General features: G+C 45.8%; 6 protein-coding genes across 6 annotated transcripts; 4 read left to right on the forward strand and 2 right to left on the reverse strand.

The window, feature by feature from the left end:
- Positions 1-3,266: 3,266 nt before the first annotated feature.
- PHALS_12496 (uncharacterized protein) lies at positions 3,267-3,583 on the forward strand (the record flags this gene model as incomplete). Its single annotated transcript, XM_024728056.1, has 2 exons — positions 3,267-3,311; positions 3,398-3,583. 2 exons carry the CDS (start codon positions 3,267-3,269, stop codon positions 3,581-3,583), a joined length of 231 nt encoding a protein of 76 aa, XP_024578571.1.
- Positions 3,584-4,878: 1,295 nt separating this feature from the next.
- On the forward strand, positions 4,879-5,787 carry PHALS_12497 (Myosin light chain kinase-related; the record flags this gene model as incomplete). The annotated part of the gene is made up of 1 exon (XM_024728057.1): positions 4,879-5,787. One exon carries the CDS (start codon positions 4,879-4,881, stop codon positions 5,785-5,787), a length of 909 nt encoding a protein of 302 aa, XP_024578572.1.
- Positions 5,788-5,880: 93 nt separating this feature from the next.
- Positions 5,881-8,490, reverse strand: PHALS_12498 (uncharacterized protein; the record flags this gene model as incomplete). The annotated part of the gene is made up of 1 exon (XM_024728058.1): positions 5,881-8,490. One exon carries the CDS (start codon positions 8,488-8,490, stop codon positions 5,881-5,883), a length of 2,610 nt encoding a protein of 869 aa, XP_024578573.1.
- Positions 8,491-8,608: 118 nt separating this feature from the next.
- On the forward strand, positions 8,609-10,486 carry PHALS_12499 (hypothetical protein F443_18676; the record flags this gene model as incomplete). Its single annotated transcript, XM_024728060.1, has 8 exons — positions 8,609-8,648; positions 8,709-8,947; positions 9,011-9,243; positions 9,316-9,709; positions 9,767-10,102; positions 10,169-10,234; positions 10,298-10,363; positions 10,478-10,486. 8 exons carry the CDS (start codon positions 8,609-8,611, stop codon positions 10,484-10,486), a joined length of 1,383 nt encoding a protein of 460 aa, XP_024578574.1.
- A 3,578-nt stretch (positions 10,487-14,064) lies between these two features.
- Positions 14,065-14,302, reverse strand: PHALS_12500 (uncharacterized protein; the record flags this gene model as incomplete). Its single annotated transcript, XM_024728061.1, has 2 exons — positions 14,065-14,152; positions 14,214-14,302. 2 exons carry the CDS (start codon positions 14,300-14,302, stop codon positions 14,065-14,067), a joined length of 177 nt encoding a protein of 58 aa, XP_024578575.1.
- A 1,833-nt stretch (positions 14,303-16,135) lies between these two features.
- On the forward strand, positions 16,136-16,517 carry PHALS_12501 (uncharacterized protein; the record flags this gene model as incomplete). The annotated part of the gene is made up of 3 exons (XM_024728062.1): positions 16,136-16,156; positions 16,249-16,268; positions 16,331-16,517. The coding sequence occupies 3 exons, from the start codon at positions 16,136-16,138 to the stop codon at positions 16,515-16,517; spliced, it is 228 nt and encodes a 75-aa protein (XP_024578576.1).
- Between the last annotated feature and the right edge of the window lie 2,684 nt (positions 16,518-19,201).

Raw genomic sequence — 19,201 nt, forward strand, 5'->3', positions numbered from 1 at the left:
TGCTCTGCGGAACCCGCTACAGAAGGGAAGGTAGCGATCATTTGATCTTTGAGCGTCTGCGTGGTGGGTCTCGCGGCCACTTCACAAGCTGAGATTCATCAACGAATGCTCAACGAGCTCGCTTCTTGGTGCCTCAAGACGTTTCAATGGATAAGTGCCGTACTCGACTTTGCGCTCAAATAGAAGGTGCTCCTATACCCGCGAAGCGGACAATTCCTGTGGTGCTCGACCCTGGCAAAACCGCCGCGGATGACAAAGAGCTATTTGAGCGATGGGTGTAGCGGCACCAAAAACTTTTCGCGCTATCCAACTCACAGCGGAGCCACATGGATGTGGGCGTACGCGTGGCGCGCCATGTCTGATTTAACTTTGCCAAGCTCAAAACGCGTCGCTGACCTCCGTCAGATTGTCCCCTAGCGACGTGTGGATAAATCCATCACGCTCCCGCGAGCTCTACGGTCTCTTACACGGGGGAGTCTGCGACCACAACATCTCAAGGCCATAGCTTGAGCTCAGGTCATGGCCCGTCAGCTTCCCTGGCTATTTTTGAGAAGTGCGGGACGTACGACGACGTGGAACGCCATGATCCCTCTGATCATAAGCGTCTACGACGTCATGGTAGTTTTCGAAGTCGGGGTATCGCCGCCACTTCACAAGATACTGGGTTTGACCCCTTGTCGACGATGTCGACCCACAAGACGCTCTACGTGATAACGCCACCTTTCTTGTCTAAAAGAGTCGGCGGCAGGAGATGACGAGTTGGTCGATCGCCGACCGGTGACACACAATACTCTTTGAGCTCATGAGGACAAGGTCCGCCGCGATCGGGTCTCCGCTGAGCATCATGCTGGGGTAAATTACCTCTGTACGGAAGACCTCAAGAGCATGGAGCACTTTGTGCACCGACTGCCTCTCTTTGAGGACTATCGCGCTCTGTCAGAGCGGCTCCTAGCCGTCGAGCATACAAATGTGTCACTTCGTGCGACGATGGAGCGCCTGGCTCCGTTTGAGATGGAGATCGTTGCACTCCGTGCTCAAAAACAGTTGCTGCTTCAGCTTTTGGGTGGTCGAGCGCGTGTGAGCGCCGCGCCAGCGCCAACGCTTTCGCATTATACTTCCGCCGGATTACGGTACGGTTTAAGCAAGCCCACATTAGATACCGGGTAAAAGCGCATCTTTTTCGCAAGTATAGCATATACGGAAGGCCTCGCTTGGCCACCGCCTTAAAATGTGCGATAAACCGTGGACGGAATTTCGTTTTAGAGACAGCAAAACCGCATGGATAGGGAGGTTTTTGGTATTCATTATAAACAGGTCTCCGACCCCAAAGATTTCAGCATTTGATCTGCTTCTTCCGTCTGTAAATTCTTTTTGTATGCCTTGGCTTTCAGTTATCGCATCGCGAACTTGCCGTAGGACACTCAGTCTGGTAGACAGGAAGTATCGACTTATTTACGGACAGTGAGGGGGCTAACATCAGCTAGCCGTTTAGCTTTTCCTCCCCCACCAAGCTCTGAGCTATGGGATGGTGGGGTTATTGAAACATGAGGATTCACGAGCCCGTTCACGTGGATCAGCGTGCATTCGTTATTAAAAATGCACTGTATTGTTCAGAGCAATCTCAACGAGTGGCAGCATGACACTTTAGCGCCTCAGCGTTTCAGTCTCAGCGCAGGCGCTACAAAGAACGTCTCTGGCGACGCAATTCACGCACTCAGCTTGACCATAGGTCTATGGATGGTCCGCTGTTGACATATTGGTGCCCAGCACCCTGAAGATTGTAGACCAAAACGTCCTAGTGAAGCGAGAGTATCCATCAGAGACAATTGACACCGGGAGTCCTTATTTACGATAAACACGATCCATAAATAGCGTCGCTGTACCGACACCGTCGATGGTTTTAGCACCACCGCAAGATGAGCCATCTTGCTCAAACGCTCGACAACGACCACGACCCCCCTGTTTCCTGCCGAGACAATCGCAGGCCAAACACAAAGTCAATAATCACAAACTGTCAACAACCGGAGGGTGCCGGTAAATTGACCAGTGGCACCCAGCATTAGGAGTGCTTTTCACCTTTGACACGTCTCATACGTGCACATATACGCAACTCTTGAACAACGTCCCCCAACCCCTTCTTCTTGCCCTGTCGGGCGGCAAGTAACGTAATCGCACGTGATATGCCTGGTTAGGCGGCGAAAACACTCGCAAAAGCTACATATTTTGCTCCGTCCAGGAGGGAACCCCGCTTCCACCAAGTGCCGCATGTCAGTGCCCATTCTCGTGCTCGACCACCGAGCTTGGATAGCTAGCTCCAAGTGCTGTTGCTCGTTCTGGAGCATGGCGGATGCCATAGCCATCTCGGCCTTTCTCACCCAGAGCAAAAGATTCTCTCCATCTTTACCCGTCGTAGACGGTGGCGTCATGGACGCAGACGACACCGACATCTTCCGCCCCAGGTGCTCTAGCAGAACATTTTTATAGCTCAAAAACGCCTCCAGTCACGAGGTTATGGCTTCAAATCCTTCCAATGTCAGATGTTGCACGGATGCAGCGCCAAACAGGGACATCATCTTATTAAGATGATATCCCTGCTTGGCCCGTTCTGCATGCCCTGGGGCAAATATCCATACAGAGGATCAGGCGTAAATTGACTACGAGTGTTACCAAGTGACGCAGGGCTGCCGTAGCTTTTTGCTTAGAGGAAGCACAGCTAAGGTCACCGACCTTACGTTCTATACAAGAACCAGTACGATTGAAGTGGATCGCAATCCGTTACCTCCAAGAATACCCAAAGCCTTAACCCAAGGCAAATAAACTCTTCCGCTCAAAATTGAATGGGTATTTTTCTTTTTTATTTGCGGCAGAGCCGTCTATATCAAAATCGCAATCTTCAGGCTATTCGAATTTAGTAGTAAAACCTAATCAAAATGCATAACTAGTGGCAGTCCAGTCACGTAGTGGCTTCTTATTAAGGTATAGCCACACCATTGTGTGATTACACCGACTTGTGTAATCCACACCTTTGACGGTCACACCACCTTGTGTGACCCAGCCCTGTATACCAGGGTTCGTGTAACCCCGTTACAGTGCTTACAATAGGATGTTGTGCAATCGGATTAATTTGTAACGTTGTATGTAGCGACTCAATGTTATGAATAACGTAGTGGAGGAGGATATAACGCGGTGCGTACTCCCCACTACTGTATATTTACATTATTGACCTTTGAAACTAATCAAGGTTATAACATACTAAGTCTAAGACCATGATACAGCAAAATGTTAAAGGAGTTGGTCCAGCCAAAGTCACAGTGAGAAGAGCACAAAAGGTGGTGTTCGTCGGACACATAGTCTGCTATCCTTCATTCGTCAGTCCTTATAAGTTAAGCAGATGTAGATAACTTGGAAATTAAGAGATACAAGTTTTCGACCTGAGACGGTCTTGGATCTCATCATCCGTGCGTATATCCCTACAAGTCGAAAAATTCTTCAATGCAAGAAACACGACAGAATTGCTCAACGTACAACACCGATCTCGATGGAAGATATTTTACGAATTGCAAAACAAAATTCATCAGAATAGATTGCAGTCCGCTGCCAGTAGCAATAAAATTGCTGATTACGCAAACAATAAGTGGTGGCGATTGAACATTAACTGTCCACATATTGCGCACACGAGGGCGTTCATTTTGATCATCTTAATATATCGCTGGCGAATCCAGACATTTTGATTTACCGAAAATTCCTCGTATAATTGACAGCCACTAACCATTAATCGATGGATGGTCAGACAGAATACGTTATTCGCGCAGTGAATGATACCTTTGAAAGAACTTGCACGGACAGACCATTGAAGTAGAACGTGATACAAAAAGGTAAGTTCGCGCTGAATCACGCAAGCACCTGACGCACCATCGGCCTATATCTCCCTTGGGAAGAGACAGAGCTACCCGTTGCAGCGCGTATCTAACTCACGAGATGGGGCCGGCCTGTTGGAAGTTTGATACCTGGTGAGTGGTTGTGACATCTGTCTTATAAAGATGAGCAAAGTCGGTAACATTCGAAATGAGTTATAACTTGAAGTCCGCGTCATGCTTCAAATTTCCCATAGTTAAGCATTAATCGACGCTCTGGGTTGATGTCTACTTCATAAAGAAGCTGGTGTGCAAAACTGGTAGACGAGTAGAACGATGCGTTTTCCTTAAGCAGTGTGCAATTTGAGCACGATACTCTTCACCACTCTTGCCAGCATTCAGTATTTGAAGTACTTCTTCAGGTTTCCAACCGCTGCTGCTCTGAATGATTCTTAATAAGTTATGAGCCGTGGTGCAAGATAACGCTCGCAGAGCGATTTTCTGTCACTCTCTTTGCTCTTGGTATGAGCGGAAGGCCTGTTCGCAATGGTGTGTAAGGACTCCGTCTAGCGCGGTGTACAACATGTGATATTTGAGCAGTAGTCACGACATGACGAAATTTGCAAGAGTTGGCGTGACTCTTGTGCTCAGACGGGCAAGCTAATCTCGTCATACAGCTGTAATGGGATATATACAATTAAACTTGCACTTTTGATGTGGCGCGAATCAAAATGTATTTTTACTGTCAAGCCACATTTAGACAAGCATCCCTTTATTACATTTCAGATTCGTACCACAGCTCAAGGGCGACCTTTTAATTACAGTTGGCGTTACTACGGGCGAATTTTCTACAACTAATCGCTGTTATACGCAGGCAAATCAAATATTGTCGACCTCTCAACCATAAGCAGGCGACAATATCCACATTCCCCAGCATTTAATAGGTTGCAGAGACTGACGTCACGTCCCACAATGCAATATTTAACATGTCACTCATTCTATTCATTTTTCAAAAAGCGAAATAATGGGAGTCCCCCAGCTCGTGTCTGTTACTCTAGCACTTCCAGATCATATCAAAGCGTTATCGCATGTTGTTATTCGCATAAATGAATTAATTATGCCTGAAACCATCGATGCGGCTGTCTACAACGATTGCCAATACATTATCCACACCCACGGCGCAACACGAAAGTGGACAACAAAAGCGATGGATGGAGCGGCAGCTCGAGGACGTCTCGATTTAGTAAAGTGGCTGTCTGTTGTTCGAAATGAAGGGTGTTCAATCGCCGCACTTGATGGAGCAACAAGAAATGGGCACTTGAAATTAGTGCGGTGGCTTTGCCATCATTACATAAACAGATGTTCAAGTGGGGCACTCAACATGGCCGCGAAAAATGGCCACTTTGAGGTTGTAAAGTGGCTATGCCGTCGGAATCGGTCTCAAAATGATTCAATCCCATACGTTGTTACTTATGGCGTTCAAGCTGTTGCTTCTGCTGGAGACACGACCACTTTACGAGCTCTTTTACGTGAGAACTGTAGCTGGTTCTATGTGGGACGCGCTCTGGAAGATGCCGCATCAAAAGGGCTGATTGATGTGGTAAAACTCCTCTTGACTGTGAAACTTCGTCAAGCGAATGTCAGCCGCGCGCTAAAGAATGCAGTGATTGCAGGACAATATCAAGTGGTTAAACTCCTTGCTGACCTTTGCTCCTCTGCTGAGTTACGAGCTGCATATCCTAATATGACTACGGGAGGTAATGTCAAGATTGCAGATCTCTTGCGGAAAACTGTTGAAGGAAGAGACGTTGAAGAAAAATGGGGATATTTTCGGACTCAACACAAAACACTGGAACGGATGAAAGCGTCTCGGAATATTCTAAAAGCTCAAGATAAAGCTGTTTCGTTCTGTGGACTTCTTCGATCATGGTGAAATCTAGTTTCCTCTTATAAGTGTACCACAGTGCTAAGTACGTATTTAAGTATAGCTTCAATTTAATTGCCTAAGAAGCATCCTCTCGTCATTCTAGTTACCAGCCATCACAACGTCGGCTACTTGATCATCAGTATTGTCCATTTCTTCTTGTAGCTCTTGCTTGTCTTGACATGAATCACATTCTGCGACTACCGAACAATTTGCTACCTCATCCTTTGCCTCGTCCTTTACATTTTGATCAAGTGCAACATTTTTTTCCCGAACAATCTCTGAGCTGTTGGAAAGATCTTTCAACGAAAACTTTGCCATCTCATTTTCCTCTTTCAACTTTGCCAAAATGCGACGAGCAGTGTCTGCAAAATCCTCTGTGTCTTTTGTTTCTGCGAGTACATCTATCGCTGCCAGCAATCTCGTTTCGCCATTGCACATCAGCGCTTCCACCTGTTCTCGCTCTTCGTGTGACAGAAAAAGTTGCTCTTCACAATCCTTTAACAGCGCCAAAACAGCATTGTCTTCAGTCCATTCCTCTTGCAAATTTAAATTTGCAATGCGTCTCAATGAGCTCACAAATTCGTCTTTGTTATCATCGTTTAAAAACATAACGAAAGCTGAAAAGAGACGATGGTCTCGCACTTCTACTAACTCTATCAGCCGCTTTGCTTGTGTTTGAGTTAGAATATCGTCACGGTTGAAAGAAGTGATCCAAGCATACACCATATCATGAACATGCTGTTCTCTCGAGGCCAAATGGGCCAAAATTGACAATGTTTCAATCAATTCCTCCAGATTCTTATCTTCGTCGTGCAAATCCATTGCAGCCAGTAAACGAGGATCGTCACGTTTTAACAGCGAGATCAAAACCTGAATCTGCCACAAGTTCAAGCGTCCAGATCTCCCAAGTTCGGCCAATAGGCAAGACCCGTGTTCAACTTCGTCTACAACTTTATTTTTCTGTAAATTGCGGTTGAAGCGGGCATGTTTTACCACAAGCATCAACGTTTCTTCTAGCTCGTGGACATCGTTGTCCGCCTGAAACGCTTCATTTGCAGCTTGTAACGCTTCATTCCCGCCATAAAGCAGGCCCAAAAGGCCCGAGGCATCCTCCGAAAGAATAAGTCCTTGAAGCTGCATTCGTTTCACAACATCTTCCAGACTGAGTTCTCTTTGAGCTGCACTATCAGAAACTTTTTGACCAGTCTGTTCGATCTGGTGTTGCATTTTGGCAACTCGTTGCAACGTATCCAGGAGCTCATATGCGTCCGCGTCTGTAGCAAAGACTTCGTACGCACTTTCTAATAAATTGTGACGTTGCATCAACATATTTTGCAACGTTTGCGCCGCAACATCGGTCAACTCATTACATGCTTGCCATTGTTTCACTAAAAACGTCAAATGTCGTTGCCATCCTTGCATGTCATTGTCATTTATGTCGCTATCTTCAGGCAATTCGTCCGCCTCTCGAAGTGCATCATCCGAACCAAAAGCAAACGTCAATGGTGCCTTCTCTTCGTCACCTAATTCCATCGTCAATTCCTTCACAACACCGACCAATGAGTCTCGCAATGCACCGAAATCCTGATCCTCACTTGACTGAAAGTCTCGAATAATCTGTTGCACTTGCGAATCATGCTGAGCCAAAAGTGCCAGAAGAATTTCCAACTCCAGTCCCGTCAGCATTCGTTGCTCGTACAAAGATTCTACGACTACAATTAAATGATTATTCATCTTCGTCACATTGGGTGATTTTTTGCTTTTAGACGTGCTAACTGGTTTGGGCGGAATAGATTCCATAGCTGCTAATCTCTTCGCGGTCGTCTCCAAGTCCAACAAACTGCATCCACCGTTTTTGTAGCGGTAAAATGCACTCCAAAGCACTGGATTTTGGTACAGAACAAGCTTTAACAAATATACGCCATTTTCCTCAGGCAGTACGTGCTTGTCCAGAAGTTTTTCTACCAAAGAAAGCAACTTCATTGTATCTCCAACTTGATCAGAATCTATACACCAATTCTCCTGACTTATTCCTTCCATTTGCAGCTGGAATTCATGACTAGAGACTTTTGAGCCAATAGCTGCGATTTTTTGGGCTATCAATTCGGTTTGCAGTAAATTCTCGCTCGGATCGTTCTGCGCTGTTTTTCTTAGATAATTAAACTCGTTTCGAAGCTCACATGAGTTATCGGGATGCAGCAGACGCAGCAGAAAGCGCTTTTTCTGATCGACAGACGTATTTCTGGACATTATATCAAGAATATACGCACTCTGCTGCTCGCATAGATCGTAAAGCATAGCTGTCTCAAATTTGCTGAAATTTTGCTCGCTCTCAAGCCCCTGTAACAGTCTGTGGAGCCTGTTCAAGTCGTTAGAGGCCTCTGCAGCATTCTCGGACTCTTTGAGGCGTTGATGAGCTTTAGGCGGTGCAAACAAAGCAGTAACTCGGCCTGTAAGTAGTTCTGGCGCTTTACAAGCTAGAGAGAGTGGTATAAGGCGCTGATTTGAGTTAAAATGACACTTTTTCCGGCATAAACGCCGGTTCACATCTTCTTGTGCTACCAAAAATCCAGCACAGACACCATCATTATGGCTCAAAGCCGCACGAACTAATTGCTTTAACTCTTGCGGTGACATGCCTGCGTATATACCTAGTGTCGCAGAGGATGAAGGACCTGAGAGCTGCACGTACGCCACGTTGCCCACCATGGTGATCACTTGGTTTCAGGGTCGTTTTGATCGTTTCAAGGTTATACAGTGTATTTTACGTCATTTTTAACGTAACACACAATAATGTGTAATTGCTTAAGCATCAAAATCAATGAAAATGTCCAGTGCGCAAGACCCGCGCGCCAAGCTCTTCAATGGTGAGTATATATCCATGCACCTACTAAACTCTACAACCGAAAACTCATTAATGGATACAGATCAAGTTCATGGCTACATTAAAGTCAACGGTCTATGTGTATCATTGATGGATACACCGCAATTTCAACGGCTGCGGGACCTGAAGCAGCTTGGAACACTCTATTATGTCTTTCCAGGAGCCTCGCACAATCGCTTTGAACATTCACTTGGAGTAAGCTTTTTATCAGAACAGACGGTGGAGCGGTTTCGACACCAGCAGCCAGAGTTGGAGCTTACGCGGCGAGATGCTCAGCTATTGGTTTAAAAATTCGATTGCTTAAAGTAAATGAGGCGATATGCTGACATTTTGTGTGCATTATAGAGTGCTGCAGGACTGCTGCATGATCTGGGCCACGGACCATTTTCACATGTGTTTGAGCATGAGTTCATGCCACGTGTGGCGGCTGCTAGGGGATACGGTGGTACAAGTGCATCAATATATTCCCATGAAGACATGTCACTTCGTATGATTGATTTTATGGTGGATGATAATAACATTGACCTTGAGAGAGATGACATGCGCTTTATTCAGCAGCTCATTGTTGGTGCAAAAGAGTGAGACACAACAAAATGTAAGGTGTAAGGAATAGGAATGAGCTTGCTAACAAACTATTTTTGTATTTTAAGGACGCACAGAGGCTCGCGTTTAGATGCCCGTGAATATCTGTACGAGATTGTAGCAAATGGTCGCAACTGTATTGACGTGGACAAATTTGACTATTTAGCCCGCGATATGCTTAATCTTTTTGGACTACGCAAAGTGTTCGACTTCTCTCGCCTTGCAATGTTTAATCGTGTGATTGAAAACGAGATATGCTACCACACAAGCGTTAATCTCGACATCTACGATATGTTCCAACAACGATATCAAATGCACAAACAGATTTACAATCACCGCAAGGGCAAAGCGGTCGAATATATGATTTGCGACGCAATGCTTCTCGCAGATAACGAGTTGGGTATTTGTGCTGCAACCCAGACACCACAAGACTTTCAGTTTCTCACCGACCATATTGTTCATGTACGCTCCTTACTTTGATATGTGACAAAATAAGCTCATGATTGTCATGCCATGTAGACGATCGAGTCATCGAAAACAGATGTATTGGCTAGTGCACGAGCTTTGCTCAAGCGTGTACGTCGCCGTGAACTTTACGAATTTATTGACGAGTACCTCTTGCCACCGGATTTGATGTTTCAGATTCCTCATTTTAGTGCTGAAGAGTTAGCCACGCAAACGTCATTGGACGGCGTGACGTTGGACCCAGATGATATCATTGTATTTGATGGTCGACTGAATTACAACTTTAATGCCCGCAACCCTGTGGACAATGTTTCTTTCTACACGTCCATTGACTTGTCCTCAAAGTTTCACATTCGGAAGGAGCAAGTCAGTTTACTTTTTCCGGAAAAGGTAGGCAGGCATATCTGCTACTTTGGTCTATGAGTTGGATGATTCTATTCGTTATGATATTGGCAGTTTGAAGAGCGTTTAATTCGCGTATATAGTCGAAATCAATCACGTAAGACTCACGCAGCAATTCAGGTAATCATTTTGCTGTTGACTACTTCCACAATTAATCAAGCTGACGTAAGCATCACGGTGCAGCACGCCTTCCATACATATATTCGCCAGTTCAGTACGTCACTACCGCTCCCGTCTTCATATTCTCAGGTGCTTCGTTTTTATCTTACTCATGATGGGAAATACAAACTGAAGCTTTTAATTTTCTGCTATTTCCTTATAATTTTATGGTTTATGGAATTGAAACTTGTCATGCCTCTCCAGAAGCGTTGATTGTAAGGTGGTAAATGTAAATCAGGCTGAATGTCTGGTTTGTTTATTGTGTTTTTGTTTTTGTTTTAATTTCTGATGCGAGTAGTAATCTTGACATCGATGACAAATTCATGTCTGTACGCTTCCTAAATGTCTGTACGCTTCCTAAATCTGGTTTAAGAAATCCCCATGACTCATGTACACCAGTCAATCGTCACCGCCGCCTATCCCTTTACCTTTATCTTATGACGTTTTTTTCGCAAATACAGAGTAATCTAATTTATTTCTTTGTTGATAAACGATGCTTCGCTCGTACATCGGCTTAAGTTCACTTGATACACTTGATACTGTCCGATTTTGACTTAAAACTTTTTGCAGAACTGAAACTTGAGAATAATATTGCAGTTTGGACGATCAAATCATCATAGATGGGAAGCTCACACATTTTGTTATGTTGGTGCGAGCATCGGTCACGAAAATGCGCTCCGTTAATTTGCCAATCAGACGATTATGAAAAAGCAGTCGGTTCCCAACAAGATGTCCACGCATCGTTTTCAGTGATCCTTGAGTGTTCCAATGATTAATAATGATGAGCTTATTCTATTTTGAGACTGTCCTTACTAAATCGGTAATCTCTCCTTACTGCGATTCCGTCAATGCAACTTTGAGTGATTGTCCCAGCAAAATTTCAGGCTGGGCTAACGATATGAGACAAAAAATCTCTTTGATTTTTCTATCACTACTTTCTTGAGTATAATTTATTTCTCGCCACGAATTCGTAAAACTTTATCCTTGCGTTAAGGCATGTTTTTGTTGTTTCATAAGAAATTGATTCTGAAATCGTGCTTTAAAGCTACTTTAAACTATCCTCACAGCTGTAAACCGTAGAGACAGCGACGTACTGGTGCTTTCATCATTTCTACAGCGGGACAGTCATACACAACTGACCCTTATAATTTATCATCTGGTTAACTAAGCACCTCAGCTCCAGGACGCAATAGCCATTCGTTAGTTGCTCAAGGTCTTCAGCAATCATTGTGTTAAACGTTTTGGAAAATTCCATATTCTGCAATACAGAGTGCGCCGCACTACTGTCGCTTCACCTTTTAGCTAATTTGAATCGTCAAAGATCCAGTAGGTTATTATAATGTGGTTCATATAGTTTTCGACTTGCGGTCAATTTATTGATCACAACGCTATTGTATCTCGTACCCACATCTAAGATCAAACTAGATCACACAGTTCAGTTCCTAAAACATTACTTTGAGGAAGGGAGTAATACTGGTCGACGTAAGATTCGAGGATAAATTGAACACATGATGCCTCAGCTCTACATTTCTCAAAATTGTGTGCCACAGGTAGCTGTACAACGTATCTTGATCAATCAAAGTGCTTCACAACTTCAAATTTGATGTATACGACCCACTCATCTGGGTGCGTCACTTGTTTTAGGCTGTGCCTTTTCAATCTTTATTTCCTAATGTACAACGCATCTCTGTTTGTTTTCATTTGCTTGCCCTGCACCCGCGTAGGTCAGCGATTTCCCCGAGGCTCAGTCATCTTCTTGTGGGAACTTGACCCTTTTTGTCTCTTTTTTTAATCAAAAAGACATGCGAAGCAAGTTTCTCCCACTAATAAATATCGCGCAGGTTCTATGAAGCTGCTCATCAACCGAATATTTTATCTCTTTGACAAGTGGACCATAGCCGGTTGTGATGTACACGGATAATGCTTCATTTCGCACTGCGACCTTGTCGCCTTCCCTCTCGTAGAGGATGGCCAGGTGTCACTCATTCTTCGCAGAATATTGAAGTATAAGCAAGAAAGACAGAATGCTTTGGCTGATGCGTTGTCAAGAAGACCGGACTGTGAGCTTGCTCATGTCACGACGGTGACGTCGTCAGTGACGAATTTGATCCACGCCGCAAACGCGATAGTATGTCGGTAGCGCTGCTTCAGTCTCTACGAGCAAAGATTTTGGAAACTCCGACAAGAAATTGTCAGCGCGTTTGCGCGCACAGTTTTGCCGATATTCGTTGAGTATCGGTTTGATGTACTATAGCACAGATTTGCCGGATACGCCACGATTTTTGGTTCCACACGATGTGTATTTAAAAAACTGTACCGTCTATCAGGCCCACGACACCCCACTCGGTTGTCATCTCGGTCGTGAGAAGATGTACAGCTCGGTGAGTTGCAACTTTTGACGGACCAAGCTGTACAAAAGGACAAGCACATATGTTCGCACATGTGAGACGGAACAAAGGGTGAAACCCTCCCCGAATGCGGCGGCGGCGCTGGCCAGCTTACCGGTACCCTCCGGGTGTTGGCAGTCCATGAGTTTGGACTTTGTGTTTGGCTCGCCGAAGGAATCGGCAGGCAACACGAGTGTGACGGTCTTTGTGGACCGTTTGAGTAAGATGGCTCATTCTGCGACAGTGCCGGACATGTGCTCTTCTTAATGCATATTTCTGATACCGTACGGGTGCAGGGACGCTGTTTGTCGATCGTGTCTTTTGACAACATGGAATTCCGGAGACAACTGTGATAGAGATACGCGCTTCACTGGGGTGATTTGTCTGGGCGCTGGGCATCAGGTTGACTATGTCAACAGCAGACCATCCGTATACCGATAGTCAGACTGAGTGCCTGAATCGCGTCGTTGAAGACGTTGTTCGCAGCGTCGGCGCTGAGACGCCGAAGCAATGTTGCCACTCGTAGGGTTTGCTCTGAACAATGCAGTGCATTCGTCTATCGGCTATACGCCGTTCTTCATGAACTGGCCTGTTATCCTCGCATCCCGCTGACGCCGCGATCTCATGACTTAGGGCTTGGTGGGGGATGAATAGCCGAACGGCTAGCTGATGTCAACCCCCTCACCATCTAAGTGTCCTTCGGAACGTTCGCAATGCGATGGCTGAAAGCCAAGACCTGCAGAAGGAAGAGGCAGACGGAAGAGGCAGAAGAAATGTTAAAAACATTGAGGTAGAATACCTGGTTTTATCAAATGCGAAAAACCTTCTACACATGCATTTTTTGCTAAATTTAAGACGAAGCTTTGTCCACGGCTTATTGGACCTCTTAAGGTCGTGGCCAAGCAGGGACTTGTGTATACGCTGAACCTTCCGAGAAGGCTGCGCACCCACTCGTTGTTTTATGTGGGCTTGCTTAAGCCGTACCGGGATCCGGTGCAAGTAAACGTGGAAGCGTTGGCGCCGGGACGGCTTCCAGAGGCGATCGGCCACCCAGAAGTTGAACTAGCAACTTGTTCTGAGCATTAATTCTAACAATTTCCGCTTCCGACGGCGCAAGGCGCTCCATCGTCGCTTAAGAATGCGTCTGCTCAAGGGCTAGAAGCCACTCCAACAGAACGCGATAGTCCTCAACGTGAGGCAATGGGTGCACAAAGTGTTCCAGGCTCTTGATGGCTTCCGCACAGCGGTAAGCGACCTCAAAAAGATGCTCGGCAGAGTGCCGATGACGACGGACCTTGTCCTCAAGACTCAAAGGGCATTGTGTGTCACCGGACGGCGATCGACCAAGACGTCATCGCCCGCCGCTGACGCCTCACGATGAGAATGGTGAAAATTAAACCTGTTTTAAAGAGATGACGAGCCTGACTCTGGTTTCGGAAAGTTATCGATGTGCTTTAACAGACGCTCTTCTGGTTTGCGACCTATAAATTTTCTGAAAAAACTGGACATCAAAATCATGGAACCGATGGATAGAATGACATTGCTTAATGCACAGCTTCATAAGTAGGTGTGTGAAATCACCAGTTTCAATGTCAGGCCAGCTTTCAGTAAAGCGACTTTTACGCAGTTCCTCATCAGGCATGACAACGTGCTTGCTCTTGTGGTAAGTTTGCTGACAAACTCCTCCATTCCATCCTCTGGGTAGACTACCTCATGACCAGTAATATTGATCACGATGTTGGACTCGACACCAGCATGTTTACACGCGACTGCAGTCATGACGCGCAACGAACGCGCTAGGCACGCCGTGAGTGTTCGTTTACTGCGCTGAACGTTGTAGCTCCTTAATCGTTCGTTCCTTAACCGTGTTGTCGCGTGGAAGGAACGGGTGCAGAAGTTGTGAAATTCCGATGTCCGGAGAGGTCATCGCATAAGTGTTGCAACGTTTGTGAAAGCTGCCAGAGCTTTCGATATGAAGAGTGTCATTTATCAGTGGTGGCCGTAAGGATAAAACATACCATCGAAATAGTCGTATCTAGCTGATACGACTTAGCGCCCTGTGTGCGCCATTTAGTCACAGTGTCATTTAAAAATCAAACTGAGCTTGCCGCGCGTTATTACAAATTGGTCTCCTGGTTCTATAGGTTCGACAGCGTAATTGGTACGCCACCACCGAGAAATCCACATCACTAGTGACGTTGATCTCGATCGTAGTTATGGAGGACTGTTTGGAGGCCCAAATGAGAAGTATAGCAATAATTAGCTACGTGAAAGACTTCGCTGCAATTTGTTTGTACAATCTAAAAATAACAAATGTAATGCTGTAGCTTGGTCCACACAAGATGCATAAACTCATATGTGCAGTTTCCCGAGAACTCATCACTATCATACCTATATTGTCTAAAATGTTGTTTAAAACTGCATTTTTTCAAGATCTATATTAAAAGTGAAGAACAGGATCGGGCAAGCAAAGTCTCAATGCGGCAGTGTGTATTTTTAATCTATGAGTCTCATCAACACTATTTATTACGTGTTATAAGTCGCCAATGCATCACGACAACCACTTCCAGTAGCGTCATCCGTTTCTATGGCTTTTCATTCTGTAAGCTTACTAGTTGAGAGCATACAAAACTTGAAAGCAAGGAATGCATCACCACGATTGGTGTAATTGCAAAGAAACTACAGTCTAGTTCAGCTTGTTTTTTTTACATGTGGTGCCCACCGTAAGACCATTTGAACGATAAATAAATGTCATACTGACATCGGGCAATCGTCTGAACAATTTATTTACACTAGGATAAGACTATTGATTACAAGCCACAAATCTGGTAAACCAGCTATCTGGTCATTTCAATAAAGCTCAGAAAATTTTGAAGTGACAGTTGAAGGGCTGAGGATTAAGCAGGGTTTCCATCATTCTTTGATGCTAGTAGGGCATGATCTGTCGCCAATCACCTTGATCCAATAAACAAACGGTATAAAAATGGAGCGGCTATAAAACACATTGCACATCTGATCCGATTTTGATACCTTTGAAGCCGAACCGACCATATAACGGTGTCTACAGAGCGTTGTCTTTTGTGGTAAACTGTGCTTTACTCCAAGCAGATACCAGCTGTTATGATCGCGTCATCACTTTTGATGCTCGCTGGCTAAGACAGGCAGAGAAGCGTACATGCCACGGAGCTAATTGCTATAAGTTTGCGCTTAGCAATCATAAAGTATACCACCCTAACTTGAAACCTGTTGTGCGCGACATAGATCATGCGTCGTTACGAACAGTGACGTCACTATCAAACATTCGTAAGAATCGTACAATCGTTGCCGACTATATCTTCGAAGTAAAATATAAATGAGTTGGCTTAGTTTTGCCTTCCTCATCGCCAAAAACGATACATTGTCGTACGTCAAAGTGGTGATGACATGCGTCGACGATGTGATACGTACAGCATACTGGTCAAACGCAATATGAGAAATGTGTTTGAAGGCACGTGAAGTTCAGTGATGATAAACTCCAGTAAACATTCTTAGCGAGGCATCCATACCCCATTATATACTTTTGCCGAATGCTTTGGCGACTTTAGCTAGCCTGCCGTACCCGGTAGCGTGTCTGTAATTTATCTCTATGCAATTTATTTGGTAGTCGGTTGGTTCATCTTGCTGGTAGCAGCGACATCGTCAATGCTGAAGATAAAGTCAGCTCAGTCTTGAGCCCGCTGGGTCGAGACGTGCGCTTTACAGCTAAAAATAGGCGAAGCTTGCCGAGGGTTATGACGCCAGAATGCAAACCAGAAGGCCAAACGGACCACGCTGATGTAATGTCACCTGGAACACATGTGGGGCGTGATTTCGCTTAATAAATTAGCGCTAGACAGCGAAAGAGTGCCTCTAAATAATTCACACCATTTTCATAAATGTTTGGTTTTATCCCTGCGCCCTTTCTGGCACCTACATGAAGTGATCCTGGCACAAATCGCATTTAGGTATCAGCTTGGTTACACTTTTACTAAATTTGATGAGTTTATTTTTAATGTATAGGGCGTCATGCGCGAAATGCGAGACGCTATGGCCGAAGGATAAGACGTAAAGATACGTACATGTGCCAAAGGCAAAACTGAACTTTTGACAACAAATTTTGTGACGAGCATTTACAGGATGAGGTTTTAACGGGGATACACGTACCTTATATGATAGGGCAGGTTGCACAAGATCGTGCGACCGTATATAGGTGTGCGTTACGCAGGTTAGTGTGAAATCACTGTGTGGCTTCACGGTAAAGAAAGGCCACCACGTGACGTGGCAGGATTGCCAGTAGTAATGCATATTACTATATTTTTCCATTTAAATGAGGTATTACTATAATAATTAGGTTTAGATATTGGTGGCTCTACCGCAATTTAAGCAATTAAATACAGTTTCAATTTTGACCGGAAGTGTTTGTTTGCCTTGGTCAAGGTTTTTAGTACTTGGAGGTAGCGGATTGAGATCTGCAACCCTCGTTCCGGCTTTCTTGGAAAAAACGTAAGGTTGGTGAACTTAGCTTAGCTTCATCTAAGCAAAGATCTACGGCAGCCCTGCTGCACTTGGTAGCACTTGTAGTCATTCTATGTCTGAGTAGTTACGACTGACCCCTGTGAGGATGGAGGAATACTCCTATTTGCCCCAGGGTATGCAGGACGGGCTTCATAAGATGATGTCCCTGCGTGGGCCCTAAGGGCGTGGAACACATTGATTTGCAAGGGCCCGAAGCGATAAGCGCGTGTCCAGAGGTGTTTTTGAATTATGAAAATACGCTCTTAGAGCACCTACAGCGGAAGCTGTCAGCGTCGAATGCGTCCATGACGCCACCGTCGACGACGAATGACTCTTTCTGACCCAGGCCGCTCATTGTGAGTGTGGAGACCTCCGAGGGTCAGGATGAAGAGAATGTCCTGCTCTGGGTCAAGAGGCCGAGATGTCTATGGCATCCGCTATGCTCCAGAACGGACAACAGCGCGTGGCACTAGTTATCTCCAAGCTCGGGTGTCGAGCGCCAGAATGGACACTAGCGTCCGGTGCTTCGGTAAAAGCTGCGTTTCCCTCCTGGAAGGAGCTGAAGCGTCAGCTTTTGCGAGTGTTCTTGCCGCCCAATCACGCAATTCGCGTGCTATCGAGTTTTCTTACCGCCCGACAGGGTAAGAAGGACTTTGTCCAAGAGTTGCGTGCTCTGATTGCCGATATGACAGCCGATTCTCTCCCCGAGGCGGTCGCACTGACCATCTTGTTGGAGGGCCTCTGCACTGGGGTGACCAGAATGGAAGTCTTCCGTGTGCATCCGTATTCTTTTGAAGAAGCGGTGAATGTGACATTGAATGCCGAATTCAACTTTGAGTCGGCGCGACTTGGTTGGAATGCACACCCTAAGAGCTCGTCGAGCGGGCCTGAGCCAATGGATATCAGCTTTGCTGAGGAAGAGTGGGGAAAGCTTCGAGCTACCGGGCAGTGTGTAAACACCCGACGGTGTTTGGCTGTGGATACATTCGTCACCTTCGGACTGGTTGTCCCCTGTGAAAGGCGCGTAAAAGGTCGACAAACCGACGTCCCGCTTCTAATTAGTCTGGTTTGACGCAAGGAAACGAGGAAACCTAGTAGGCGCGGGGGGTCTTATTGGGGAAGATTGAGCCTTTAAGAGGTAGAAGGGAGCAGGGACCAGTCCCGAAGAGCTGCGCGCTCTTGAATATAGAACGTGTGCGCAAGCCGGGCTTGCTGGTCATAAAGCGACAGTGTATGGCTTTGAGAAACCACGAGAAATCCTTATCGGTTCCGGGGCGTCGGGCAATTATGCTCGAAGCTCCACAATTGAAGGAAGTCAGCTGTATGCTGAGGCGTTAAAAGCGCATTTGAAAGGCATTGTCACTGTTCGCTTAGCGACGGGTACTTGTGTCACATTGCCGAGGGTCCCTATGGACCTCGGTGTAAAGTTTCTTGACTTTAATCGCGTGGAACGCTGTCTAGTCTTAGACTTGGTAGCAATATAGGACCTTGTTTTCGGTATGGCAAGGTTGGAACACTATTCGCCATAGATTTAGTAGATGACGAAGACCTTGGGCGCTACGCGCATGTCTCCTGGTGGAGCTTTGGTGAGTCATAAACCCACCTTTGCTCGGAAGCAGAAGCAGTATTGGCGCCGGCACTGGATGCGCCTCTGGCCAGTTTACCAGTACCCACTGGGTGCTGGCAGTCCATGAGTTTAAACTTTGTGTTTGGTCTGCCGAAAGATCCTGCGGGCAACACGGGTGTCGTGGTATTCGTCGGCCGGTTGGGCAAGATGGCTCATCTGGCGGCGTGCCAGACACCATCGACGGAGTCGGTACACCAACGCTGTTCGTGGATCGTGTTTTCCGTCAACACGGACTCCTGGAGTCGATTGTCTCCAATAGAGACCCCCGTTTCGGGGGGAAATCTTGGTCGACTATCTTCAAGGTGCTAGGCACCAATTTAAACATGTCGACAGCGGATCATCCGCAGACCGATGGCCAAACCAAAAGGGTGAATCGCGTCA

This window comes from Plasmopara halstedii, assembly GCF_900000015.1.
Source record: "Plasmopara halstedii genome assembly, contig: Scaffold_614, whole genome shotgun sequence".
Taxonomy (NCBI): domain Eukaryota; phylum Oomycota; class Peronosporomycetes; order Peronosporales; family Peronosporaceae; genus Plasmopara; species Plasmopara halstedii.